Source organism: Ustilaginoidea virens, chromosome 3 (genome assembly GCF_000687475.1).
Source record: "Ustilaginoidea virens chromosome 3, complete sequence".
NCBI lineage: Eukaryota > Fungi > Ascomycota > Sordariomycetes > Hypocreales > Clavicipitaceae > Ustilaginoidea > Ustilaginoidea virens.
In genome coordinates this window covers 4,666,848-4,694,616 of record NC_057318.1, presented here as the reverse complement: position 1 = coordinate 4,694,616, position 27,769 = coordinate 4,666,848, and the positions used below count along the sequence as shown (strand labels likewise).

Genomic DNA, 27,769 nt, shown 5'->3' with positions numbered 1-27,769 from the left:
TCAAACCACTTCTTCCACGTCGAATGTCTTACTGATGCGTCTTGCCTCTATGCAGCATCATTCTCACCACCAGCAACAGGGTCCGCCTACTTCCCAGCACCTGCATCATTCACGACCGTCGAGCATCGTCCACCAGCAGCAGCAGCAGCAGCAGCAGCAGCACCAGCAACAGCAGCACCAGCAACAGCAACAGCAGCACCATCACCAATCCCATCAGCACGCAGCCCAGCACCAGCATCATTCCTTGCCTCCGCCCCAACACCAGCAGAGCGCCTATTCATCCCACCACACGCTCTCTCAAGCCTACCAAGCTGGCAACCAGGCCAGCGCTGCCCAAGACAACCTGGGTTACTACAGCCACCCAAGTCCTTACAGCACTCCCGGTGCCAACAGCGGATACACATCCGCAGGTACGCTCTCCTCTTTCCCAGTCCCTTGGCACATGATTCCCTTCCCGACGGCACGACAGAGAGAGAGAGAGAGAGAGAGAGAGCTCTCGTCTCGGCTTCGTTTTCGTCCTTCATGTCGAGTCGAACAAGACACTAACCCGAGGCCCCCTCAACTGTTTTCCATCCAGACACTCCCGACATGATGGCTGCTGCTCAAATGCCCCGTCCATATCCTCCCATGTCCTATCACACGCCGCAGTCCAACTCGCCGGCCTCTGTGGCCTCTCCCTCACAGCATGACCAGCACAGGAGCCTATACGGACAACCGACATCTCAGCATCTGCAGCAGTCAATGTATTACCAACATCCGTCTCACTACCAGCCCATGCCGCACCACCCAAACGCCTCCCCGTACGCACAGCATGCTCATCATCCGCAACAATCCATGACCTCTCAGCCTAATATGATGATGTCGCACACTGCGCCGCAGAATCAAATGACGCAACATGCTGCGCAGCACGCCCAAGCCGGCATGACGGGGAGCCCGCGGACAAAGATCGAACCCCAGGTGCCCGTTCAGCTCCAGAAACAGGCTCAGGCTTCGCCCATGGCGCAGACCCAGACGCAGCACCAACCAAACGGATCGCAAATGCAAAGCCCCGGCAACGCTGGTCCCGGCGTGAACCCAAACGCTGCCCCGGGTCCCATCCCCGCAACCACCCCGCTGGTTGTGAGACAAGACGGCAACGGCGTTCAGTGGATCGCCTTTGAATACTCTCGAGATCGTGTCAAGATGGAGTACACCATCCGCTGCGACGTCGAGTCCGTCAACACCGACGATCTCTCGGCCGAGTTCAAGCAGGAGAACTGCGTGTACCCACGAGCGTGCTGCCCCAAGGATCAGTACCGCGGCAACCGCCTGATGTACGAGACTGATTGCAACCGAGTAGGCTGGGCCTTGGCACAACTCAACGCGCCGCTGCGTGGCAAGCGAGGATTGATCCAGAGAGCCGTCGACAGCTGGCGAAACAGCAACCAGGACCCGCGCCTTCGAAGTCGACGAGTTCGCCGCATGGCAAAGATGAACAATCGCAAGCAGGTTCAGGGAACCCCCACGCCTCACTCGGGCGCTTCACACCTTCCTGGCCCCAGCGGGCCCTCAGGGATTTCTGCGGCTCCCGCCCCGATGCATGGGGCACCACCACCCATGGGTAAGCCAGGTATGGGCAGCATGGGCCAACCCATGCACCACCATGCCGGGCATCATGATGGAAACGCTCCAGGCGGAGATGAAGTCGGTATGTTTCATCATCAGATGTGATGTCTTTAGTATTTGTTCGCACACCTGCTTGCTTTTGGACTTGCCCCATTTGCCTCCCGTCATCTCACACCTGCACCCTGCACTGCACTGCGCGCGGCCTTGCCGAATTCGCCGTCATCGTTGATTCTGTTCATGATACCAAATCCTTCCCTCCTACCCCCGAATGTGCTTGGTACCAAAAAAAAAATTGTTTTCTGCTGTCACAAAAAATCTTGTATAAAATTCATCGGCGGCGGCTTTCCTTGTCCTTTTTGAGGGTCATTTTCTTCTTTCTTTTGGTTAAGCTTCTGGCAATTTTGGTGTCGCCTGGAAAACTGGCCTGCTATATGCGCAAATTCTTGTCCCCCCTCCCCCTTGCCCATCTCTTGCTACATACTATTTTTCTCCTGTTGTCATTTGTCGTGTGTGGCATGACGGTCTATGATCTTGGTCGGAGTAGCCTCACGAACCGAGTACTCTCAGTTGCGCAGGCGGATACTACGGCCCACGGTCAAGGGTACTGCTTCTCCAAGTCTATTGTACTTTATGATAAAGTCGCATGAAGGTGGCGACTGTGCAGGATTTTTCTTTTTCGTGTGTTTTTCTCTCGCATTGCTGCTGTTTGTTTTATGCAACACTCCTAGATGAGCTCAATCTGCGTTGTCTTTTATGGCTATAAAAGTTGCTTGCTCAGTCAGTTGCTCTGTTATCGATTGGGGGGGGAGAACAAAAAAAAAATGCGTGTTTTCTGTGTCGACGAAAAGATGATCGAGAACAAAGAAGAGAAAGAAGCAAGGGGAAAAAGAGCAAAAAAAAAACAGTTTCTGTTTGTTCAATCGTCGATATCGATTCGCTTGTTGTCCCCTTCCCCGATCCAAGACATTTCTCGCCTCATTCCATCCAATCTTGATAGTGTGCTTGGGCTAACATGATTTCGTTGAGGCCACGGAGCTGTCTATCAAGATCAACACCAGCATCACCAAACTGCAACAGCCCATGGCACTCATGGCGGGGGAGACGATGTGAGACCTACGCACGTCTTTACCGGATACGTCGGTCAAGGCTACCCTGCCAGTGCTCAGGCAGGGCAGATGTCTCACATGGCGCCTCGAACAAGCGGGAGTGCGATTCCCGCACGAACTCATGGTAGGGCTTCAGCCAACGAGCCCGACGGTCTCTTCCCGGATGTTCCGGAAGCGAGGAAACGAAAGTTTATTCTGGTTGACGATAATATGCGGGGGTCGAGGTTGCGCGTGCGGGTCACTCTGGACGGCGTGGACACCAACGAGATTCCCGACAGCTTTCGAAAAGGCGCCAGCGTGTTTCCCCGCAGCTACTTCCCTCGAGAAATGCAGAGCCCTCCCCCGAGCGCGTCGGGTGCTCAGTTTTTCGTCCAAGATGAATGCGACGACGATAAGATTCAAGAGACGGAAGGACGTGACTCCGGGGCTCGAAGAGCCCGCAAGTCTGCTAGCGAAGCGGTGCAAATGTCGCTCGCCGAAGGGGGGAGTGGCGGGGTTCTGGTGCCCAGGATGAAGAGGTCTTGCCGCAGCAAAGAGGTAAAACTGAACGACATGGCGTACCGGATGGCCTGGCTTCAGAGTCGCGTCTTTGCAGGACGGACCGTTTTCCTTCAACGAGCTCGTGAGTGGCAACCCGGAAGAAGGCCGCCTTGCGCCTGTTCCTGCGCCTGTGCAATGTGGCACTTGCTAACTTGTTGGTTCCATAACAGTCGACACGTACCGCAACAAGACCAAGGCTGCTATCGAGGGCACAATGCAGGACGTTGTAGCCGTCGCGCCGCACTACGAGACGCGGGCTGGCAAACGGAAATGGAACGATCGACGGAGCCGCGGAGAGGCCACAAATCAGGATTAACCACAGTTTGCGGCACGTCTTTCGTGACGGCTTTTTGAGTGGATTCTATCTATCCGATCGGCACCGGGGTCTTTTCTTTTCTTTTTTTTTTTTTTTGCGCCGTTTTCGGCTCCAGTCGACCGGGCCTTTGCGGGTTTCCCCACAAGCGACGACGCTTTCGCTTCTTTTCAGGAACGGGGATTCCTCGTCATGACGTCGGAAGATGGATGGTGCCAGCTTTATTCTATCTTCCTCGACCTGCTTCACTCTTGCAGCCAGCGCGGAAATAGCATGTTGGACTTGCCCCAACGCAACCTCTAGTTTTGGGATCTCTGATGGATGGAATCCACCCTGGCCATTTGATAGGAACTGTGAAGGCGTGTTTCATTCGGAAGCGGCATTTGCCCATCTTTTCATGCATCAGACGGATGTAGAGGAGAAAAAGCATCTTGTTTATTTTTGGATGCGTCGTGGGCTCTGTCTGGGGTCAGCCGTCGGCGTCGGCGTGGACTGCACGCGCATTCTGCGTACAGCCAGCTGCGTCTCGGGTCATGCATATATGTTGTGTGGAATTGGATATATTTTCTCTTTCCTTTCCTTGTTTCTTTCGTACCGGCTGCCAAGTGTGTGGAGATTTCGTGTATTAGAGACCAAGATTTGTCGGAGAGGGAGGGACGGGTGGAAGGCTTTACGTTGAAGACTTGAAAAAGTGTGTAGCATATACTGCGCTGATGTTTGGTGAGGGTTAAACATCGTCCCCTTTAACGGATTGAGGTGAGGTTGGGTCCGCAGGACAGCACGACGAACCTAGTCAGTCGGATCTGACTGAAGTCTGTTGAGATGGATGGCGAATTCCCCAGGGCAGCCGTGAATGTCGACGGACGTGTGAAGTTGGGCCTGGACGCTGGTGCATTCGACGCATTTCGACGACAAGGACGGGCAACTGACGAAAGGTCGGACGAATCAACGTCATCAATTTGCTGCGACGTTTTGCGCTGGCATGCTGCCAGTGCCGCTGACGCGTTGGTTCAAAAAACCGCGCGAGCTAAAAATAGAAGCCGAGGCGAGGTAGCGTTTTGCGCCGTGCCGCCCTCGGATGAACGAACCATGGAAGCGTGTACGGATGGACGGATGGGATGGATGGATGGATGGATGGATGGATGGATACTCGTTCGTGGTGCTGCCATGAAAAGGGCGGGCGTAGAATGGCGGCGGCAGGTCATGCATTCATTACTCATGCGCGGCTGCGAGTGCGCCGATGATCGGCCGGCCTGGCCACCGGGCTGCTACCGGCGGAGCGGACACCTGCGGACCAGGCCTGCGGACGCCTGCGGACGCCTGCGGACGCGGCGTAGCAGCGTAGCAGCGTCGCAGCGTCGCAGCGTCGCAGCGTCGCACAGCGTCTGGTGCCAAGCGGGAACTCGTGGGTGGCTGGCGCCTGGCGGGACCGACCAGCTTGCCTTGCCGGCCGGTCGGATTCACGACTCGAGGCAAGCATTGAACCGTCGCCTGGTCTTTGTCGTCTTTGTCGTCTTTGTCGTCTTTGTCGTCTTTGTCGTCTTTGTCGGCTTTTACCATCAGGGGCTGCGTGCCTGGTGGTGCGATCCGATGCACCGATCCACCGTTGGGCAGCACTGCGCGGCCTCGCATGGACGTCTGGCTTGGCGCTGCCTGGCTGCTTCCTTTGTTTCCAGCCTCGAGTCCGGCGAGCCCCCTAGCCCACCAGCCACCAGGGCCCTTGCTCGCTGCCTCGTTCCGAGCAAAAGAGTTGGCTGGATTGCTTTGCTTGTCTTGGCTGCTCCGTGCCTCGCCTGTTGCGCAGCCGCGTGAAAATTTGAACAGCGCTGGGTTGTTGCCATGGGGGGGAAGGTTGAAGCCTTGGAATTCTCCGGGAGAGGAAAGGTGTCGGCAGTGCTGGCACGTGCGCCAGAGGCTGATGGGTGGCGTGGCGGGCGTGGCACGGAAGCCCGTCGTCCACGGTGCGTAATGCACAGTGCGGCGGCGTCACCGACGGCGTCAGCGTCGAGGTTATGCCATGATGTTGTGGATGCAGTCATAAGTGAATAATGAATGAATCAATCAATTCAATGCCAGCTGCGACGGGTTGACCTTGACCTGCCCATGGCCAGGCATCGCCGCTGGAGCCGGGGCCCCCCCCAGATTACAGATTACAGAGTACAGAGTACAGATTACAGCGCCCTCATCGCCCGCGGGCTCTACAGGCATGCTGGTTACGGACGGAGAAGTCCTGGCATGTTACATAACTGTATGTTGGCCTTGTGCTACGGATTGCACGGCTCGCCTTTTCTGCCAGCCCCGTCCGTCGTCTTGCCTCCCTTCGCCGCCTTCCGCCTTCCGCCCCCCCCCCCCCCTCCCCTTCCTAGCCTCCCTAGTGTTTCTCTCTTCTCCCTCCTCCCCGACCCTGCCTTGGTTTCCATCTCTGCTCTCCTCAATTCTTCTCAACCTCCTCCCAAGTCACCCACCGCAAGTCACCCGCGTCGCCATCACACCACTGCACTGTCAACTGCCAGCTTCGCCTGGTCGACGACGCAGACATCCTCGACTGCTTCGTCGCAGCCTTCGCCGCAGTCTTCGTCGCAGCCTGCCAAGCATCCAGCGCGTGGACGGCCCCGTGGGACGCCGTTGAGTTGTTGTTACCACGTAGCTGCATCTCGCCCGACCCGTTGCCAAAGCTTGCCCCAGCCGTCACCAACCAACCGCTCACCACTCACTCACTACCCACTACCCACTACCCACTACCCACTGCAGTGCACTCACTACCAGGCGGCTCGCCTCTCACCGCCTCAACAGCAATCAACTCGTCAGGTCTGGGTAAGTTTTTTTTTTTTTTTTTTTTTTTTTTTTTTTTTTTTTTTTTCCCCCCATCATCACCATCCAGACGGTTTTGGCCTGGCCCCCGGCTCGTTTCGGGCACGACTTGCGCTTTGGGCTCTTCCCCTTGCGGGCATTCATTCCATGCTTTTTGTGGAACCGAGTCCCGACGGATGGGCTGCTGACTTGTTGTCGTGCTCACCGTGAGACTGGGCCGTAACCAATTGCGACTCCTGGTCAAGACTGGATCGATCTGCACCGAACTTGTCCCGGTGGCGCAGCACCTTGCCTTCAAAGCCTTCACCTGCCCCAGCCATCGTGAATCAAACCCCCTTCCTCCTTGCACCCATCACATCACGCTGGAATCGCCCCGCCTCATCTCATCTCTTTGATTCCATCGTCCATCATCCACTGTCCATTTTGGCTTGACGTTTCTCCTTTTTGGTCAAGTCATCTGCTGACTTCCACCTGCATAGTCGCGGTGCCTAGCGCCCATATACTCTTGGCCCCTTCCGCCGCGTAACCGCTCTTTTTAACTTTCTCTCGGCTTCCTTTCCTCGCTGAAGGGAGCCACCTCGCAGTCGGCAGCAATCATGACGACCATGGTGAGAAACCCTTTCTTTGCAGTATTTTCTCCGTCTTGGCTTGAAGCGGCCCGCGTGTGCCGGTAATGCTTCGGAGACCAATTGGCCCCCCCGTTTGCTTCCCATTTCAGGTTTGGCAAAAAAAAAAAAAAAAAAAAAAAAAAAAAAAAAAAAAAACAAGAAATAATACGTGAAAAACTCCTTGGCCTGAATTATCAATGCGTCCATGTCGGTACTCGGCCCACAGAAATACTGACTCGAGTGTTCAAACAGGATCTGCGCGTCGGTAACAAATACCGCATCGGCCGAAAGATTGGTTCTGGGTCTTTTGGCGACATCTACTTGGGCACCAACATCATCTCTGGTGAAGAGATTGCCATCAAGTTGGAGTCTGTCAAGGCCAAGCACCCCCAGCTCGAGTATGAGGCTCGTGTCTACAAGTCGTTGGCCGGTGGTGTCGGCATCCCTTTTGTCCGTTGGTTCGGTACCGAGTGCGACTACAATGCCATGGTGCTTGATTTACTCGGCCCCAGCTTGGAGGACCTCTTCAACTTTTGCAACCGAAAATTCTCCTTGAAAACCGTGCTCCTCCTCGCCGATCAGCTCATTTCTCGAATCGAGTACATCCACGCCAAGTCCTTCATCCACCGCGACATCAAGCCCGACAATTTCCTCATGGGCATTGGAAAGCGCGGGAACCAGGTCAATGTCATCGACTTTGGCTTGGCCAAGAAGTACCGCGACCCCAAGACGCACTTCCACATTCCTTACCGCGAGAACAAGAACCTGACCGGCACGGCTCGTTATGCTTCCATCAACACTCACCTGGGTGTCGAGCAGTCTCGCCGCGACGACATGGAGTCGCTCGGATACGTCATGCTCTACTTTTGCCGCGGCTCCCTTCCTTGGCAGGGCTTGAAAGCTGCTACCAAGAAGCAAAAGTATGACCGCATCATGGAGAAGAAGATGACCACGCCAACCGAGGTTCTCTGCCGCGGCTTCCCCAACGAGTTTGCCATTTACCTCAACTATACTCGTTCCCTACGCTTCGACGACAAGCCCGACTACAGCTACCTGCGCAAAATTTTCCGCGACCTCTTCGTCCGCGAAGGATTCCAGTACGACTATGTCTTTGACTGGACCGTCTACAAGTACCAGAAAAACGCGCAGGCCATTGCAAACGCAAACCCTGACGAGGACGACAAGGCTCGTGCCTCCCGCGCAACCGCTGCCAATGCGGGCCAGTCTGGCGTCAAGCCAAATGCTCTTCCCAGCACTCGCCGCAAGATGCTCGAACGCGGGTCTGGCGCTGGTGTTGACACTCCGGATACCAGCCGCGCGATTGGCGGTAGCGACAGGATGTGAGTGTGACAAATAGCCCCGGCCTTTTGACGACAATTCTGCTTTCCCTGCAAGGAGTCGGAGATTTTTTTTCTCCTCTTTTTTTTTTTTTTTTCCCCCTGCGCGCATTGACTGTACTTGATACCGCTTGCTTAAGGGAAAAAGTAGCTGACAATCTATTGCTGACTCAGTGGACGATAAACAGGCTTCGCTCTGCTTCGAAGGGAGCGGCTTACGCCTCTGGCAACTTCCGGCCCAACTGAATCTGTGGAATGGCTTCGTGTCGCTTCCTCGGACTAAAACCCACTTGGAATAGCAGCATAGGCTCTGCGACGAGAGCATATCACACGTCTGTTCCGACAAGACTCGAAAGGCACACCTGCACCTGAAACAAAGCTGGAAGCCTTGGCAGCTTCCTCTTGCTGAGTGGTACAGCTCATGGGCGCGCACTCGATTTCAAGGCGGGGTCTTGCCCGAGAAGTCGGGTTTCTTTCTTTTTTGCCCCCTCCCTTTTTTTCTATCGCTTATTTTCATTGTCACGCATTTGCTATACTTCGTTCTTCGACGCATTTTGAAGGTTGACCACCACTACTACACATGTGGCTCGGATGGTGCCCGTCGGCTCAGTTGGTTGCTTTGGCAGATGATCAGGCACATGAGCCTGACGAGTCAGCCGAACGGCTTTCTGTCCCACGCAGCCGTATCTGAACGGCATGCCCGGTGATTTGCCCTGGCGGATCACGGCAAACTCAGAAACATGTGTCATGCAGGGTTTATTCATGAGGCAGCTGCAGATGCGCTGAGGGGCCCCGGAGAGGATCGGGTTTCTCGTGCAAATGAAGCCTTGATGTCGAGGTCATTGCTGGAGCTCTTGCAGGTCCTCTCCCACCTTTCTTCAGATGCTAGTTTTCAGTCGTTGCGGTACAGCTGCGTTGTCCAATTAAGATTTTCCTTGGGTTTCCCTGGCCATCAGATTGTCTCAACACCCCGCCCCTCCAAGCAACACCATCCTTTTGACATGGTGCTTTTGGACTGGCGGCTGGGGGCGGCTTCTGGGGAGGTTTGAAGAGTAGAAGAAGCCCTCTGGTCTTTTTTATTTTGATTCGCCCCGAAGTTTGATCAAAAGGCCGCTTCAACTTGGACGTGGAGATGCACAAACGGACGGAATGGTGACTGTGGGCATGGCATGATGGCATGTCCTCGAAACGGTGTGCTGGATATCCTAGGCATGCATGATTGGGTCACGTCATGTTCGGCAGACAATAAGGGAGCTGGCTACGCCAGGGCATTAATCCAAAGAACGACGGGCGTGTGTTTCTCTTTTTTTTTTTTTTGTTTTTCCCTTCCTTTTTCTCTCCTTTTTTTTGGTGGCAAGACGTCAACGACGGGCCTCGGCCTCGGGGGGGAATGGCCGGATTCAGACTGCAGCCTCACCGCGCAAAGCCCATCTTGTTTGGTCGTTGTTCCTTGGTCATGGAGGGGAGTCCGGTGCACGCGATGGGGGAAGCGTGGCCAGTTATACATCAGATAGTCTTGAACAAATGAGTGCTTTTTTTCCTTTGCTACGTGCGGTTCCCAGACTACCGGGCAGATGGGGGTAATGAGTGTTGCCGTTGCATCCTAGTATCCTTGCACCCTGGGAAGTTTGCATTCTTGACGGCGGGCCTTGACGGAGGGAGCTCTTTGTGGGAGCTCTCAGCTGGGACCCAGACGTCGGTCATCAGGGCAGTCAACATCAACATGTGGTGGAGTTGGGCTTGGTGGAGTTTGGCCTGGCCGATCGATTGACTCTTGGTTGGTCCGTGACGTCAACCACTCGGCAGGGACTCACCAGACGCGCAAACCTTGATTCGGTCGATGCTGAGGATTGCCAGGTGCTCAAGTAGGTACTGTACATGTCTGGTAGGCACATGCAGGTTTGATTTGGCCCGGTGATGCTGGGTGATGGAATGAGCTGGCCCTAGTTGATTGACGTGACCCATTGAATTGAATTCATCGATGGGCAGGGCGGGTACTTGGTACTTGGTACTTGGTACTTGCACGTTACTTGCCGAGGGCCAGGTACGGGAACGTCGAGGACAAGACTGGAAGCACCGACCAAGGGCAGCAGCAACCAGCAACCAGCAACCAGCAACCAGCAACCAGCAACCAGCAACCAGGCTAGACGGCAAGGACGAGAAGGCTCCGGCAAACACCAGGCCAGGCGTCAAAAACACCACACGCAACACGTGCACCAGACTAGACCAGACGCCAAGGACAAGCAGCACCGACACGGCACCGACACAGCATCGACACGGGCATCGACACAGCACCGACGCAGCACCGACGCAGCACCGACGCAGCACCGACACAACACCAGACCAGGTTCGTACGGCCAGCTGGTTGCACCAACCGCCGGCCGACTTGACCTCGACGCCCCCCATGCCGCCGCCGCCTTCGACCGTCGACCTGCTGGTGCTCACCTTCAACTGCGCCAAGACGCTTGTCAACGTGCCAGTCTTTGCCAACCACGTGCACACGGCCTTTACCAACAATGCCTCCAGCTTGCCGGATATCGTGGTCCTGTAAGCCGGCGGGGGGGGGGGGCAGACCATCAAGCTCTCCCTCCTCTTCCCGGGTTTTCCGCCCCGCGCCCCGTGTCTGACCGCCGCTGCAGATCCCTCCAGGAAATTGCTCCGTTGAGCATATCCTTCATAGGAAACTACTTCCTCCGCCCGTACTACTCGCGGTTTGACGAGGCCATCAATCTCGCGGCGCGGCGCCACGAGCAAAACGGCCGTCGGTCGGGGGACGACGCGCAACCTGCCAGTGCCACGACGCAGGCCGCGCAGGGTGCGGCCCAGCCGGAGCCGGAGCAGGGGCAGGGGCAGGAGCAGGAGCAGGAGCAGGGGCAGGAGCAGGAGCAGCCTTTCACGCTGGTTGCCGCCCGCAACGTGGGATACACCGCGATACTGCTCTTCGCCAGGGACCCGCGGCGGATACGGAACCTGCAGGACGCCGAGGTCGGGTTCGGTGCCGCCGAGATGGGCAACAAGGGCGCCGTGGGCTTGAGGGCGCTCTACGACGCCGGCGACGGCGGCGGCCAGCTGGCGACGACCGAGCTGACCTTTGTGGCCACGCACCTAGCCGCCATGGAGTGGAACCTGGCGCTGCGGAACGCGAACTGGGCCGCCATTATGCGGGCGATGACGTTTGGCGACCCGGAGACGATACTCGACAGGTTCAGGGGACCGGAGGGAACGCCGCCACCGCCTCGCGTGCATTCAAACGACCACGACCACGACCACGACCACGACCACGACCACGACCACGATGAACACGACGACCACGACCACGAGACCCGTCGCTTGCTGCGGGAAACCCACCACGAGGAGCACCTCCACGTCCGGCGCGCCCTGCACGACATCTCCATCTTCAAGCCCTCCTCGCACCTCTTCGTCGCGGGGGACCTCAACTACCGCATCTCCACGTCGCCCCCGCCCCCCTCCAACGCCGCCTTCCCCAGCCTGGACCCAGCGTCCGACAGCTACTACCCGGCCTTCCTGCCCCTGGACCAGCTCACCCGCGAGAGGGCGGCCGGCCGGACCATGCACGGCCTGTCGGAGCCCGAGGTCCGCTTCCCCCCCACGTACAAGTACAAGGCGCTCCCGAGGCGGACGGGTCTGGACGACGAGCACGAGGGCCCCGTGCCCTGGGAGTTTGCCCCGCACCGGTACCCCGGCTGGACCGACCGCGTCCTGTACCTGGACCTCCCTCCGTGGCTGCCCAATTCGCCGGGCGGCCGTCCCGGCATCACGGTGCTGGCCTACGACGCCCTCCCGCTCCTGCGGACCAGCGACCACCGCCCCGTGTACCTGAGGGCGCGGGTTCCCCTGGTGCCGCCCGAGGACATGGCGCCGCCGCAGCCGCCCTGCGAGCCGGGGCAAGGCACCAACACCGGCACCGGCACCGGCACCGACGCCGGCGTCGGCGGGTGGTCGGACCCGCGGGCCCGGCTGCCCGTGGAGATTGACCCGGAGGCCTGGGCGCGGAGGCGAGCCGCGCGGCTGAAGGAGCTGGCGGCCGGGTGGAGCGGCTCCCTCTGGAGCACGCGCGAGGGGGCGTGCGTGCTGGCGACGCTGCTTGCCGCGGGGCTCGGAGTCTACTACCTGTGCAGAACGGCGTGATCAAGACGGTGGTGGTGGCGGTGGTGGTGGAGTACATGCAAGGGGTGGACGAGTCGTCAATGACTGCTCAGCCGAGGCGGGCAGTAAGGGGGTCTTGCATACGGCGCTCCAGCTCTGGCTTTTTCTTGCAAGGAAACACATATACATACATACGTCACTCTGGGCTCAGTCTCAATCGCGGCAGCTGGTGGGTGACACGTAAGCTTACTGATTGATTGCTATTTCCAAAATCCCCCCCGACGTACGTGCCCCCATTGCACAGGCACTCACTCCCCTTGGTTGGCAATTCGCCAAGAAAACATTCGTGAGAGCAGTTCATTTCTGGACAAGGCGAAGAAAAACGATGCATCTGGCAAAAGAAGCCGCTCTTCGGGATGCGCTTCGTCAAGCATGTGCTGAGTCGCCCAAAACACGATAGAAAAGGGTAACCAAAAAGAAAAAAAAAAGCGAAAAAAAAAAACAACGGAAAAAAAAAGGGGGAAAATGAGAGAATCTTGGGGAAAAAAAAAAAAAAAGAAAAGAAAAAAAGAGAATGGTTGTTAATATGCACATGATTTCGTCTCCTCGAATCATCTTTACGTCTTTTGCTTTACTGCTGCCTGAGCAATCATGTGCTGCAGATCAAAGGGCGAAGCGAAACATGGCTCGGCAAGACGCCGGGACGTCGCAGCGGCAGACTTCCCAGAACGGCAAACAGCTGCGCTCGGTTACGCGGGAGAAGAGAGGATCAAAACTCCTCGAAGTACCGGTCGTACTTGAGCGCCATCTCGTGGGTGTACTCGTCCCGCCGGCCGCTGTCCTCGGGGTACACGTCGAAGCACTGCGTGTCGCCGGGATACCGCACAGGAGGCACGATGGGGCCCGGCCGCCGGCGGTTGATCACGTCGCCCCAGTCGATGGGGCGGAAGAACGGGTGGGCCTTGACTCGGCCGGCGCCGCCGCTGATGTTGCCGAGTCGCCGGGAGCGGTCGGCCGTGCACAAGGAGCGGATGATGTCCTTGGCTGCGTCGGACAACGGAGGGTCTTGGGGAAACGTGACGGGCTTCTCGACTATCCTGCAGGAAAGGAAGGAGAGGATGGGGGGGGGGCGGCTTGTCAGGAGAATCTTGGGAGCAGTGTCGCAGCTTGATTTGCTTTGATCGATGGCAACGCCCCGGTGACGACGACGAGTTGCCTGGTAGGGACGGGGGGGGGGGGGGGGGGGGGGGGGGAAGGGGGGGAAAGGGGGAAGGGGAGAATCTATAAAAAAAAAGAAAGGAAAGAAAAGACGTCAGACATGGTCTTACTGCTTGTAAATCTCCATGGGATTTTGATGCCAAAACGGCGGATACCCAGTCAAAAACTCGTAGATGAGGATGCCCAAGGCCCACCAGTCTACCGCCGTGGTGTGGCCCTTGTTGTGAATCACCTCGGGGGCGAGGTACTCTGGAGTGCCGCACAGCGTGTACGTCTCGACGGGATGGTCGTCCTTGTAGCCCAGAGGCTTGGCGAACCCAAAGTCGACTAGCTTGACGTGTCCGTCCTTGTCCAGCAGGAGGTTCTCTGGCTTGAGGTCGCGGTAGGCCACGCCGCCCTTGTGTTCGTGCAGGTATTCCAGCACGAGGACAATCTCGGCAGCGTAGAAGCGAGCGGTCGGCTCGTCAAATCGCCGGAGTTTGCGGAGGTAGCTGAAGAGCTCGCCGCCGGGAACGTAGTCGAGAAGCATGTACAGGCGGTCGCGGTCGGAAAAGGAGGCTTGCAGGTTGGTGATGAAGGGATGGCCGGCAACGCTGGCCAGCACGGCTCTCTCGTGGCGGACGTGGTCGACCTGCTTCAACCTGATGACTTCTGTTTTCCGCAGAATCTTGAGCGCGTAAACTTGGTCATCACCTGCGGTGCTTTGTTCCAGAGGAGTGTCCGCAGTGTTGGCCGGCCGAACCAGGCAAACCCGTGCAAATGTGCCTGTTGCCGGGAACAAGAGCAGTCAGGCAGGTCAGTCAAGATCCGTGCCTCTCTGGACAAGAACAAGGGCGAAAAAAAAAAAAAAGGGGGGGGGGGGAGGAGAAAAGAAAGAAAGAACAAGAAGGAGAAGCAGCAACGCGCGCGAGGTCAGGATGAAGCATGGGCCAGTGAAAACAGGGCCATACCTGTTCCTAGGGTGCGCACGATTTTAAAGTGACTCGGACTGAGCTTGTGCCGGCGCGGAAAGGTTTCGGCTTGTGCTCCTTGGGTTGCTGGGTGTTGCGCCTGGTGGGGGTCGTGATGCTTCTCGTGGGTCGCGCGAGAAGTTGGCGAACCTAGACCAGCCGAAGACAGAGAGGCTGGGTTCTGCGACTGGGCTACCGTTGCCGCCATGTTGAGCGGCAGAAAGTAAAGAGACGCGGTGGATAATTGCAGGCCTTTTTTCAAACAATTGTGGTGTGGTCTCCAGGGAGGGGGGTTCCCCTGATTGGCCTTTCAATGGGAGGTCAAAGGTGAAAATGAGAGGCAACAGGCGCAAAGGGGGCGTTGGGAGCGGTTCGCTTTGGATGGACAAACCGCTGACACTGCCGTGCAGTTATCCTCGCCGGTGGTTTCGGACAGACACGACTCCGGCTGAAGCACAACAACACGCTGAGACTGTGCAGTTGGTTTCAGGTGCGGCCCACGGCCACCGTGGTTACGGAGACGGTTAACGCATGCGCGCGAGACGAGAGACGAGACGAGAGACGAGATGAGAGACGAGATGAGAGAGGCGGCTCCCACTGAATCGCCGGGAAACCAGTCTTGTCGTTGGAACGATGCCCGTTCTGTCTCTGCGACCCCTGAGAGCGAAGGGCCGGGGGCAGGCGACGGCGCAGCGAAGAAGATGGCGGAATCAGCTGGAGACGGCAGGGTTATCCTGTGAGGTCTGCGTCAACGAGGATTCTGGGCGAGCGGATTACCCTTGGGAACATGTTGTTACCAGAGTGCAGCGACCAGAAAGCGAGGCGTGGAGCGGACGAAGGGACGCCTGCCTCGCTCCTCTCGTCGACCCTGGCAGAGTAGTCGACGATTCGATCGCAGTCGCAGTCGCAGTCGCAGTCGCAGTCGCAGCAGCAGTCGCAGCCTGGCCAGCTCTAGCTTTCCCGGATGTGGCCCTTTTAGAGTTTGATGGTGGCTTGCGACGGGTTCGGGACCGCAGAAGCTTGCTCTGCGCGGGATCTTGGCGGTGCCAAACGACGGGCAAGGGAACCAACTAGCAACCGGTCGGCAAACGGCTTCTGCAACGGCGCTGGTGAGCTGGTGAAAGGTGTCCAGCCCGTGATGGAAGGGCAAAAAAGAAAAGGAAGAAAAAGAAGCGATGAAATGTTGTGACGGAGACCAAGACTGAGATAGAAGTGAAAGCAGGCAAAGGGCATGGTCAGCTTATTTTTACCACGCACTGTGCGTACTTGCACTGAAGCAGTGAGTGAGGAGGCGGCTGGCGGCTGGGGGCTGGGGGGAGCCCCAGGGAGGGATTGGTGACGTCGGTAACCGAGCCCGGGAGCATGGAATTGCGTACTCCGTACCAGTTGACCCCATCATCATCCAGGTTTCCACACACAAAGCAGGAGAGGGGTAGCATTACATTACTACCGACGGATATAACCTGCTGACATACGTACCTGATGTACCATGCCGCATGCATCTAGCTTGGGCAGGTACCTACCTACCTACCTCCTAGGCCGCAAACCCACAAACTACCTTCAGGCCGAACGTAAATCATGCAATCGGATTCGCCAGCCGGCGGATTGGACGCTGTGCGGAGCCCTGCAAGCTACGGACGTTTGTGGCGCGCATCGTCGCGGGACCCGCTTTCCCGACGGTGCGGAGTCGCGGGCAGGTACAGAGTACTCCGTGCTCGGCACCGCGGGCATTGCCGCCGCAACCTCCTGCCGATGCATTGCACAAGAGAATCTCCGTTCTTTCTACCTACCCGGTACTTGCGCCACCCACCAGCCTCGTCATCGGCCCGCAGCCCTCAGGCTCCAAGCAAGCCCGAGCAGCTCGCGGAGTTGCCAAAGATGACAACTGACAGATGGATGGGGATGGGCATCCGGGCCAGGACCAGGACCAGGACCAGGACCAGGACCAGGACCAGGAACTTGGGCGTCTGGCCTGGTCGCTTATGACGCAATGCGCCCAGCTCAGTCTTTCAGGCTATCCTGCTGCGGAGCACGGCTGTACCGAGCACACCAAGCAACTGGCACAGTATCAAAACCATGCTGTTACTTCGCATCCATGCAAGCTGAGCAAGCCTACATGTGCTCACCCAATACCGATCGGACACACGGAAATCTGATCGCCTCGACAAACCTCGTCGAGTTGTATCCTACGTGCCTACGGAGTAGAGCCACTGATACTCCCCCGACTTCAGCCACGTACGTCGTAACTACCAGGTACCGGGTGGGAGGATCCAAAGCATGCACCACGAGGCCGTCAGCCCCTGTCATTGCGCCCTGGCAGGACCATGAGATGGCCAGGCATCGCAAAATTGCCTCCAACACTTTTTCATTCAAAGACGGAGACTGGGACCCAGCAAGATCAGCTGACAGGCTTACCGGGGTGGCCACATGCTCTTTGTGTTAGATTCATAGAACAAATCATGATGCTCCGAAGTCATCCAACATCCGATGTGGTGTAGTGGCTATCATACTGCGCTTTCATGGCTGCCAAGCGAGGAAGTGCCGCAGGGATCGGGGTTCGATTCCCCGCATCGGAGGCAATTTATCTACATGTAAACATTATTTTTTGCACCTTTTTCAGCCCGGTGCTGACTAAATCAGCCGATGCGGGATTCATTTCTTGTCAATTTCTCTCGTGCTTATTTATTTATTGCACGAGAAAGGACAGAAGCCTGCGGCCCGCCTCATTTTGAGGGTGGGCATCAATCCTACTTGCTCGAAGCAAGTTGTACTGTCCCTGAACTGCGCTGCGCAACAGGCACCTGCGGACCTCGTAGGTAAGGTAGGAACAGTACCTTAGGTACCTAAATACCTAGGTACCTATGCCTTTGGCATTCGACTTCTTGGTTCGTAGTGGGGTTCAATGCATTGCACTTGGCTCCCGAACCGGAACTCTCTCGCGTCTTCCATGGGACCATTGACAAATCCAACTGGTCTGCCTGCCGACGACATACCGGGCAAACAGAGCGGGCTTCCTCGGTTGCCCTCGGAGGCACCTAAAGCGAATCAGTATGATGGCTTACGGAGTACTCCGTAGGCAGGTCAATGTTGGGGCAGTTGGCTCCGGTCTGCAAGCGCTGCTTTGGCGTCAGCCACTCTGGTGGCCCAGGGATTGCAGCGCAGCACTGCACAGCCCGAGTACAGTACAGAGTCGTCCGGTGCTTATTATTGAAGCTTTGCCGCGGCGCTGCCCAGTACATACATTAGGTACCTTAGGAGGTAGGTACCCGGAGGTATGTAGGAGGTAGCGGCCAACTGGGGTCAAGCTCCAAAACCACTTGACGTTGATGTCTGGTACATGCTGGTTAACTGCACGGTACCTTCTGGCCCTGCTAATCCCTCCACTAATCTCACTAATCCCACAACGTCCGTAGCTCCCAGCCAATTGAGGTCCCCTCCAGCCCAGCCAGCGCCAACCCCCCCCCCCCCCCCCACCAGACCTACAGTAAGTAGTCTGTAGTCCTGTTGCTGTCACCTCCATCCCCCATGCCTCCAAACATCACTCAAGACACCATTGCACAGCGGGCCCGTGGCACATTCCTGTGAACCTCCTTGTTTTTGCTGGCAACAACTTCGCTTTCTCCAAACCCCGACTTTGCAGTCACCCCTGCAACCCATTGCTCGCGGCCCGCGTCCTCGCTTGCCGTCTACGGGCTATCCAGTCTTGTCCGAGTCAAACAAGATAAAACTACCTACCTAACCTAACCCAACCTGCCTGGATCCCCCGACACCGCCATGCGGCGCTGTTGACCCGTCGTCAACCATGTTCTCCAACTTGTCCAACATTGTTCAGAAGGCTCAGCAGCTCATCGATCCGACCCAGGGACTCAACCTCTCAAGCTCCGACAAGAACCCTTCCAAGGCCTCTCTGTTCCGGAATCAGTTTCGCCTCCCGTCGTCCCAGAACCCGCTGTACGAGATCAACGCCGAGCTTACCATCCCTCCATCAAACGCTACCCAGGGCGACAAGGACCACGATCGAGGATGGCATTACGCGGGAAAGCTGCACATCTCCGAGGCCTACATGTGCTTCTCGACCACTCCATCAAGCTTTGCTCAGAGTGCCAGCACATCGACCTCGCTAGCTTTCACCGGCCAGACGCATGGTGCAGGGCCGAGCGGGAACGGCTTCACATTCCCATTGTGCGCGATTAGGCGGGTCGAGCGGTTAAACAGCCAAAATTTCCAGGTGAGGCTGCCATGGCGCGACGGCTTGGTGTTTTCCTTCTCCTTCTTCTTCTCCTTCTTCTTCGTCTTCCCTCTTCATCCTCTTCTCCTCTCTCACGCAGCTATGTGGAGGGCAAGAGAGGGATACCATGTCTCGTTTTTTGCGCTAGTCTTGACTCTTTACTAATGCGGCGTCTTGTGCTAGTTCGCGCTCGCTATCACGAGTTGGAACGGACTGCTGGCCGACAACCCCAAAGAAAAAGACGGAACCAAAGACGCCAAGGGCGTCAGAGAACAAAGAGTCACCATCCACTTGGCCGGTTCTCGTTTGGCTTGCGAGCGGTTCTGCGATGGGCTCAAAAGAGGGCTTCGAGCTGGTGTTGGCAACGTCGGCAAGCTCCGCAAGGTTGTCGCTGAATGCTACTCCGAGCATCTGCTCAGACCCGAGGACAAAAAGGCCGCCAATCCTCCGGATGCTGGTCTCGGCATGATTTTCCGCTATCCCGGAGACCCCAAAAAATTACGGGACCGAGCCAAGATGCGACTTTGGGCAGAGTACTTGCGCGACAACGGCCGGAACGCGACTCTCATCCGCCAACCAACTTTCCACAAGCTGATTCGGGTCGGCCTGCCAAACCGGTTGCGAGGGGAGATATGGGAGCTCACATCTGGCTCGCTCTACTCGCGCTTGGAAAACCCCACGCTTTACGCCGACACTTTGACAAGGTTCCAGGGGCAGGAGTCGCTCGCCATTGACGAGATCGAGAAGGACTTGAATCGAAGCTTGCCAGAGTACCCCGGTTTCCAAAGCGAGGAGGGTATTGGCAGACTTCGCCGAGTTCTGACAGCCTACAGCTGGGTAAACCCCGACGTCGGATACTGCCAAGCCATGAACATCGTCGTGGCGGCGCTTCTCATATACATGTCGGAGGCCCAGGCCTTCTTCCTACTCTCATCCCTGTGCGATCGCTTGGTTCCGGGCTATTATTCCACAACCATGTACGGCACATTGCTGGATCAAAAAGTGTTTGAATCCCTCGTGGAAAGAACCATGCCCATCTTGTGGGAGCATCTGGTCAGGAGCGACGTTCAGCTATCGGTCGTGTCGCTGCCCTGGTTCCTGTCCCTGTACGTCAACTCGATGCCCCTCATTTTTGCTTTTCGCGTGCTGGATGTCTTCTTTGTCGAAGGCCCCAAGGTGCTGTTCCAAGTCGGGCTCGCGATTCTGCGCATCAATGGCGAGGAGCTGCTGGACGCCGCCGACGACGGGGCATTCATCTCGGTTCTCAAATCCTACTTTGCCAGGCTGGACGAGTCGGCGCACCCCAAGTCCGAGAACCCCAAGCTGCGGGCGGTCACCAGGTTTCAGGAACTCATGGTGGTCGCCTTCAAGGAGTTTTCCGGCATCACTCACGGCAGCATCACCGAGTTGCGGCTGAAAAAGAAGGACGCAGTTTTGAACAATATCGAAAACTTTGCCAAGCGAACGGCGATTCGAAACCTCGGCCCGGACAGCAAGTTGCTCGGAAACGAGGAGCTGGGAGCCTTGTACGACCGATTCTACAGTGTCCTGTACGAGAGGCAGCAACGCGATGTCATGATTCAGGAGGAGAGCAAGCGACGCGCCAAAACGAGCAGGATGCGGGCATCCGAAATCTTTGCCTCGGCGCCGAACCAGGTGGAAAAGGGCCGGGTCGGGCTTGGACCCAGCACAAGCCTGATGGACTACGACGCTTTCCGGGAATTCCTCGCCTGCATCTGCAGGTGGGCCATTTCCGACTCTCCGCAGTCGAGCAGCTTCCTCGGGTCAGGGGAGGACAGGTTCGCGAAATTCAACAGCGCCCGAAAAGCTGCGGATGCCATGTCGCCATGGGGTTCTGGACCAGAGCCGGCGGAGCATGAATTCCTGCGACGGCTGTACAAGAAGTGGGACGTGGATGGGAACGCAGCTCTGACGCTGCAGAACGTGGTCTCGGGCTTGGCTGGCATCAAGGGTAAAAGAGATATTATGAGCACCATTACCTACTTTTTTGAGCTTTACGATGACGACGGGGACGGCAGGGTCGACCGGGAGGGAATCTTGCGGATCTCGGAAGCCTTGCTCTTCCTCTCGCGACGCGGTTTGGAAGGAGCACTCAGCCCGAATGCTGGCGGCGGCCTCGCCCCCAACGGCGGCGGCGGCGGCGGCGACTCGGGCAGTCTTGACGAGTCTCAGGCCACCTTGGCGACAAGCGTGCCGGTAAATGAGAGATTTCTCGGCAGCGTGAGTGCCTTTATCCGTCGATGTTTCGAGTACGCCGAGGCCGACCAACCCCAAGACGAGCAAGCCGAGGAATGTTCTGCGTCACAGGCGTTCGCCATTGGCGAGGACGAGGACGAGGGCGAGGACGAGGGCGACAACGGCGACGACTTGCTCAGGTTCGAGTCACCGTCGGCATCTCCCTCAAAGTTGAAGGGTGCCGAGAGTCTGGCGCCAGACGCTCCGATAGCCACCGCGCAAGCTGGTCGTACCAGCGCCGAGTCGCGACGGAGGGTGTCCAAAGCCAAGTCGGAAGCAGCCAACGCGGCACTCAACCCTGCGCAACCGCTGCACATGACGCTGCCCACGTTCAGGATGGTTGTACTCGCAGACGAGCTGCTCGAGCAGTTTTTCGAATCTTCCTTCCCCTGCTCGTTCCAGGTCATCGGAGGACTCCAGAGCCCCGCTTCGATGCCACTGGCGTCGTCATTGACGACGTTTGCGAGCCTCGGATTCAGCTCTCGGCAGCCCACGCCGGCGCAGGCAGGCCCTCCTGGCGCAGGCAGAGGGTTGCGCGGGGTGCTGGACAACATCGTCACGGACGGCATGCGCGTTGCCACCGAGGTCCGACGGCGCATGGAGGAGGCGCAAAAGGAGCTGGAGAAGAACGCATTGCCTGGGCATCGGCAGGAGGACGAGGAAGAAGACGACGACGACGTGGGCACTGGCTCTGGAGGAGCCGGAAAAGGTCACGAGGCACACGGTGGAGACAATCGCTCCGTCAAGAGCTCCGACCGAGACCTGCTAGATGGACTGGACGCAGGGGCAGGAGCGTCAAAGGAACATGAGCAAAGCCTCGTCGACGTTGACGCAGAGGGAGGGCAGCGAAGGGCGGGAACCATTGCCGTATCGGGCACGGGAGTTGTCGAGTTTGAAGGCTAAGTAAAGGATTTGAGTACCGGTCACGCGAGTGTTTACGACTGCGAAGGAAAGGGGAGAGGAACGGCGTCTTTTTTTTTTTTTTTTTTGTGCATGGCATCAACTTGGGGAATCGAGAGCTCCATGGACGGGATTTGTATACAGGGCTGTAATGTACATGGGTAGGAGTGTTCACGACGGAGGCGGGGAGGCATGGTTCCTATCCGGTCAAGAAGGAGGCTTGCGATGTGTGGACGGGGCAGAGCATCGCTGGAGGGAAGGGGTATCCGTTTAGACTTTCTCTGTACCTCGGACGACTGGAGCAGTGAACTGGGCAAGTTTATGCTACCGCCGCCCTTGATCCGTGTCGTTCTTTGCCGCCGTGAAATGGCCCAATCTGTCTTGTCAGAACAAGACGGGTCTGGTTGCCTGCCAGGTGTCCAGTCGCCCCTGTATGATTAATGAAGTCGCGAGGGGCGGCCACCGAGCATGGGAGGTAGCTGCTCGCGAGACGGGCGGGACCGTGTCCAAGGCTATTTATTTTTGCGACCAGACGAATCCTGGGGCGGGTTTGGACTTGGACTCGGCCATGCAGGGGTCAGGCCTGTACGTGTACGGAGTAGGGATATTGCCACATGCAAGCTTTAATCCAACGTGCCTACTCCGTACTCCGTACTCCGTGCTCCCTCCGTTGCTCGGTAGATGAGGCAAGCAAGGGCCATGGCGCGCCGAGCTGCCATCTTGGTTGTGCGTGCTCGGAAAGCTTCTCGGAAGATGGCGATGATGAGACGTTGACCCGGCTCGCGGATCGACGATGGGAGCAAGTCCGCAGCAGCAGCGGCTCTAACAGGTGCCGCGCCGGGGACGCGAGACGCGAGACGCGAGACGCAGACTCGGAACGACAGCTGCGGCGGCGGTGACGATGGGGAGATGATTCAATGAAAATGACCTGACCAGACATGACCACGGTTGGCGCGGATGCCAAGAGTACGGAGGACGGAGAACGCACGACGGGGATGGCGGGCGGCACGAGCTGGCGAATGAGGGGGCTAGCGCACGGGGCCTGCAGTCCGTGGGTAGGAGGTAGGTGCCTCCTCAGGCAGGTACCTAGGTACCCGAGGTATGTATCTTGGGGAAGGGGGGGGGGGGGTTTGTTTTTTACTCGAGGTTTAAAATGGCAAAAATGGCAAAAATGCCACAATGCCACGATTTGGAAAAAAAGAAAAACAGGAAAAAAAAAACGATTTAGAGTAAATCTGAAGATGAAAGTCGATGGCAAAAGGAAAAACGCGTGGGGAAGTCTGTGGACCGACCAATCACAGGCTCACAGGTCAAGGAGACGGCCCAAAGAGATGCAGGCACGGGCAGGCACGCAACCCGTCGGCAACCATTGCATTGATTGACAAAGGGAGATGGACATGGACATGGACATGGACATGGAGGCATGGATGCAGACCACAGTGACAAGCACTCTGGCATTTGCCCCTTGCCCCTTGCCCCTTGCCCCTTGCCCATCTGTACCTTTGCCATTGCGCATTTGCCCCCTTGCAGAGTATCTGCACGGCGATTCCTGGAGTGCGTGTACTACCGGGTAGGGCAGGTACGTCACACGTGTACACGAATTACTGAAGAGGTGGGTACAGAGAACTGCACCTCAGGTACCTCCTGAATTAAACTTTTCCACTTGTTTCGCACGGGGCACGGGGAGCATTGCACTTACGGAGTACAGGGAGGAAGGACGCTGGGCTCCACTGCCCATCGCGGCTGGCGGTCCCTCCAAATCTGGAAACCCCAGCCTTGGCTCGAGGACAAGGTTCCTGGTCCCTTCCTAGGTACCTACCTTACCTTAGGTACCTACCTTAGGTATGTAGCTCTGCTCCTGGTCCCCGTCTCACTGGTCACTGGGAACAAAGCCTCGCAAAACAGCTGAGCAGCTGCACTTCAGCACCAGGAATAATGGAACAAAGACTGCACTTGTTGGTTTTGTTTTTGGCGTCTTGGCGTGCCCCAGCGCCCCTGTTGGCTTCAATCACCCCCTACCTCCTAGGTACCGTGCCTTGGGCAGGCACCTTCCGGGCACCTGCCGGGCACCTGCCATCTGGTACCTGACATATAGGAAGGTAGGAGGTACCTGACGTGTGGCACTCACTCGCTCTCTCTTGCCTCGCCTCGCCTCGCCTCGCCTCGCCTCGTCTCTCATTACGCACCAGCAAATTGATACGCACCAGCAGCACCCGCCCCGCTCGTTGCGCTTAACGGGGTTTCCCCCCCTCCTCACACCGCACCGCACCGCACCGCACCGCACTGCTGCACCGTACCCCTTTCGCCTTTGTGAATCCGTCGCACGAAACCTCCCTCCGACGACTTCAAAAGCAGAATACAATAATATTTTCTTGTTTCCAAAACCACCAGGCGGACCTGCAGCTGGTCGGTCTACTACGAGATCCGGCAAACTGCCAGGCTGTGCCCCGAGTATCAGACTCTGTATTCGTTTATTCGTTCCATGTTTCCGTTTTATCCCCTCGGGCACGGCGTTACTCCAGTGCTGCTCCTGTAGCCTTGGCTCTTGCGCAACTGCGGCCAAAAAAACAGCCTCCGCCTCATCAAACACCAAACATCAATCGTCTCAGACACCGACAAGCCAAGCTCAGCTCAGCTCAGATCAGCTCAGATCAGCTCAACTTCAATTGCCAAGTGTACGGAGTACCGGCTCCCGAGTACCACGTCGGCCACGTCGGCCACGTCGGCCGCGCATTGCCACCCTCGACATCGCTTGCTCGAACCCCGTTGAGCCCCATTTCCCTTGCGCCCTCGCCCTCCAATTTCGGCCCCTTTCGTTTACCGTCCGTCTCTCTTCCCCCCTCCTTCATCTTCTTTTCTGCTCTCATCGCTTCTGGAGTCTGGGACGTCAGGGACACTTCCCCCCCACCTACCTCCAGCGATCCCACCGGCGTCGGTTTTCCATTGGCACACCTTTTTCGTCCTCTCTCGATCGACAAGTTTCCCCCCCGTCCCCCCCCTGAACTGCAGTGTCCAGACTCGGCCCGTCGATTGGCTGTGGTTGCCTTTCCGCCAAATCTTGGGCGCCCCCGAGAAACTGCCAGCATTGCCTCGATCGGTTGGCATGACGCAAGGCTTGTGCACCGAGGTGCAAGCAATCTTACCGGCCACAGACACCTTTCTTCTTTGAGAGCCGTACATCGCATACGTAGCGCCTTTTCATTTCCAGTCAATCATCATCACTCGGTCTGCATCCATCAGCCAGTCGCAATGTCCGGCCCAGGATCCTTCCCCAAAGGTAAGCCAAAGCCATCCTGGCAACCCAACCCACCCGTCTGTCTGTCGGTGGTGACTCGCCACGACCCCTTTCCTTTGTTGCCTCCAGGCAAAGAGGATACTGTCCGTCCGGCGAGCTCTGTCGTTGCAAGCATTGGCTGTACCACACCCAACACCAAGAGTTATTTTATTTTTCTTTTATTTTTATGTTTTTTTTTTTGGCGAAGCTAGCCCGCACGTTCCCTCCCGGTCCACGTTCCCTGGTCCATAACCTGCTGTGTCATGTGGAAACGTGGGCAAGATTTGACGTGTTTCATGTCCTCGACTCCTTGGGTTGGTTTGCATGCTTTTTGGAATCGAGCCCAAAGCTAACCCTGTTCATCATCAATTCCGCAGGGCAACTCCCCCCTGCCGGGCTATCAATCCACCTGTCCTCCAACAATCCCTTCCGCAACCGTGCCGCTTCTCCTGCCGGTCGTGATGCTGCACCCGCATCCCGCGCTGCCTCACCATTCGACGATCCAACAACTAGACAGAGACCCGTGTCGCGAAATCCTTTCCTCGACAACTCTGACCAACCGACAAAGCCTCCAGCCTTCTCGTCCAACAAACCCGAACAGAAGCCAATATCTGCTGAAGATTTTTTCGTACGTGCCACTTGAAACTCCTACACCAAGTCCCCACCGCCACTTTCCTAGGGCTCGTTTTGCTCGCTCACCTGGAACTTGTGACGGTTGGTGACGACGAGTTTCTTTTACATGCGTTTTAACGGCCAATTCTAGGATTCATTATCTCTCGACAACAAAATGCCCAACGACAAACTACCTCCGGCACTGATGGCTGCCCACCGACGTCCTACCGATCAGTCATCCGCTCCTCGTCCTGGCCGACCTAGCAATCAACATCGACCCACCAAATCTCAAGAAGAGGCTCTGAGAGCCAAGAAACCAACCACGGGCGTTCGCCCGGAGGCGTCGCAATCACCACAGCGCAAATCACAGCAACGCCGCCCTCGACGTAACTCGGACTCGTCCGTTCTGGACTTTAGTGCTCAACCCATTACACCAGAGGAACTCAAGATGATTGAGCAGAAGCGGCTTCGAGACAGACAACGGGAACGGGCCCCCCGTGAAGCCCGTGACAAGGACAAAGACAAGGAGCGAAGTGCCAAAGGACGCAGCAAATCTGGCCGGCCCAGCAAGCGATTAGACATTATTGATCAGCTGGACGCAACCAGCATCTATGGCACCGGATGTAAGTGTGAAATCTGATGCCTGATTCGATTCTTTTTAATCTTCCCCCCCTCCCCCCTCCCTGCCCCTCCCCTTTTCCTGTCCTGTCTTGTCATGTCTCTCCAGGGCTTCTAGATTAAAAAAAAAATACCCCCCGCAGTATTCCATCACGATGGCCCTTTCGATGCCCTGAACCCGCACCGCAATCGCCAGAGCAGCCGTCGCGCGCCCATACAGGCATTTCCCAAGGATTCTCTCAACAACTCGCTCGGCGGTGCTGGCCCTTTGAATCGCAATCCGGACCACGCCACCTTTATGGGGACGGGCATTGACGAAGCCTTCCGCGACTACGCCGGCAGCAGCAAGAGCAAGAATGGATACAACTATCCCGCTAACTCGTCAGCGGAACCTACCATTTTTGACCCCGTTTCCCGCGGCACCATGGTTCACGGCGACGAGAGTTATGGCCTGGGCACGTCTACTTTCCTTGAAGGAACACCGGCTGCGAGTGCGACGATCGCTCGGCGGCAAGCAGAACAGCAGCAAGAAGTAACAGAAGGAGGTCTGCAGCGCAAGAAGTCGTTGGCGTCGAGAATCCGGCAGATCAACAAGGGCCAGCGGGAGTTTGCCCCTTCGGGTAGACTGACGAACCCTGACGGTGTGGCGAGGAAGCGATCCCTGGACACGATGCCGCTGGCATCAAGCGCGGGCTCTGAGACGAACCCATTCTTTTCCGAGTTCGGCAGAGGCGAGGAAAGCATCTCTGTGAGACCGAGAGAGGGCACCAGGTCTCCGGTCAGTCCTCCATCCGTGCCACGACGCATGTCTGGATCTGCCCTGGAGCGCCGGGTCACTGCGGATTCGGCGACGTTTGGGGAGGACGGAGCTTCAGCCAAGGCCTCTGGCCTTTTGGGACGGATGAAGAGCCTAAAGGGCGGACGACGACCTAAGAACTCGGACACCAGTGCCCAACCTGCTTCAGGTCCGGGAACGGGAATATGAAATTAGATTGTCCACGGCACAGTGGTAGCCGCGGATTCTTGTTACCACACGCCGTAGCAACCTTGCATCAAAATTGCGGACGTCTGAACAAAGTTTCCACCGAGCACGTTGATGGTATCAATGTGGCGATTTGCTAGCGTTGCTAGCACCCCTTTCCCGCCGTTTCTACGATGTGGAGGACAAGATGACGGACTGACTGACTTGGGGGGGGATGAGGCGAATGTTCAACAGCAATCTTGGGTCTTCGAAATGTCGTTGGACTTTTGGCAGCGGGAAAGGCTCATGGAGTGAAGCGAATGGG

At 57.2% G+C, this 27,769-nt stretch overlaps 7 protein-coding genes across 7 annotated transcripts; 5 read left to right on the top strand and 2 right to left on the bottom strand.

Annotated features, from left to right (window-relative positions):
• Positions 1 to 49: 49 nt before the first annotated feature.
• Positions 50 to 3,567, top strand: UV8b_04173 (uncharacterized protein; the record flags this gene model as incomplete). The annotated part of the gene is made up of 4 exons (XM_043141671.1): positions 50 to 410; positions 578 to 1,687; positions 2,632 to 3,333; positions 3,422 to 3,567. 4 exons carry the CDS (start codon positions 50 to 52, stop codon positions 3,565 to 3,567), a joined length of 2,319 nt encoding a protein of 772 aa, XP_042997605.1.
• Positions 3,568 to 4,776: 1,209 nt separating this feature from the next.
• Positions 4,777 to 5,196, bottom strand: UV8b_04172 (uncharacterized protein; the record flags this gene model as incomplete). Its single annotated transcript, XM_043141670.1, has 1 exon — positions 4,777 to 5,196. One exon carries the CDS (start codon positions 5,194 to 5,196, stop codon positions 4,777 to 4,779), a length of 420 nt encoding a protein of 139 aa, XP_042997604.1.
• A 1,775-nt stretch (positions 5,197 to 6,971) lies between these two features.
• UV8b_04171 (uncharacterized protein) lies at positions 6,972 to 8,504 on the top strand (the record flags this gene model as incomplete). Its single annotated transcript, XM_043141669.1, has 3 exons — positions 6,972 to 6,983; positions 7,236 to 8,323; positions 8,495 to 8,504. The coding sequence occupies 3 exons, from the start codon at positions 6,972 to 6,974 to the stop codon at positions 8,502 to 8,504; spliced, it is 1,110 nt and encodes a 369-aa protein (XP_042997603.1).
• Positions 8,505 to 10,724: 2,220 nt separating this feature from the next.
• Positions 10,725 to 12,469, top strand: UV8b_04170 (uncharacterized protein; the record flags this gene model as incomplete). Its single annotated transcript, XM_043141668.1, has 2 exons — positions 10,725 to 10,867; positions 10,960 to 12,469. The coding sequence occupies 2 exons, from the start codon at positions 10,725 to 10,727 to the stop codon at positions 12,467 to 12,469; spliced, it is 1,653 nt and encodes a 550-aa protein (XP_042997602.1).
• Positions 12,470 to 13,196: 727 nt separating this feature from the next.
• On the bottom strand, positions 13,197 to 14,803 carry UV8b_04169 (uncharacterized protein; the record flags this gene model as incomplete). The annotated part of the gene is made up of 3 exons (XM_043141667.1): positions 13,197 to 13,524; positions 13,756 to 14,410; positions 14,596 to 14,803. The coding sequence occupies 3 exons, from the start codon at positions 14,801 to 14,803 to the stop codon at positions 13,197 to 13,199; spliced, it is 1,191 nt and encodes a 396-aa protein (XP_042997601.1).
• A 3,594-nt stretch (positions 14,804 to 18,397) lies between these two features.
• Positions 18,398 to 21,982, top strand: UV8b_04168 (uncharacterized protein; the record flags this gene model as incomplete). Its single annotated transcript, XM_043141666.1, has 2 exons — positions 18,398 to 18,823; positions 19,007 to 21,982. The coding sequence occupies 2 exons, from the start codon at positions 18,398 to 18,400 to the stop codon at positions 21,980 to 21,982; spliced, it is 3,402 nt and encodes a 1,133-aa protein (XP_042997600.1).
• Positions 21,983 to 25,228: 3,246 nt separating this feature from the next.
• On the top strand, positions 25,229 to 27,468 carry UV8b_04167 (uncharacterized protein; the record flags this gene model as incomplete). The annotated part of the gene is made up of 4 exons (XM_043141665.1): positions 25,229 to 25,256; positions 25,631 to 25,881; positions 26,017 to 26,488; positions 26,627 to 27,468. 4 exons carry the CDS (start codon positions 25,229 to 25,231, stop codon positions 27,466 to 27,468), a joined length of 1,593 nt encoding a protein of 530 aa, XP_042997599.1.
• Between the last annotated feature and the right edge of the window lie 301 nt (positions 27,469 to 27,769).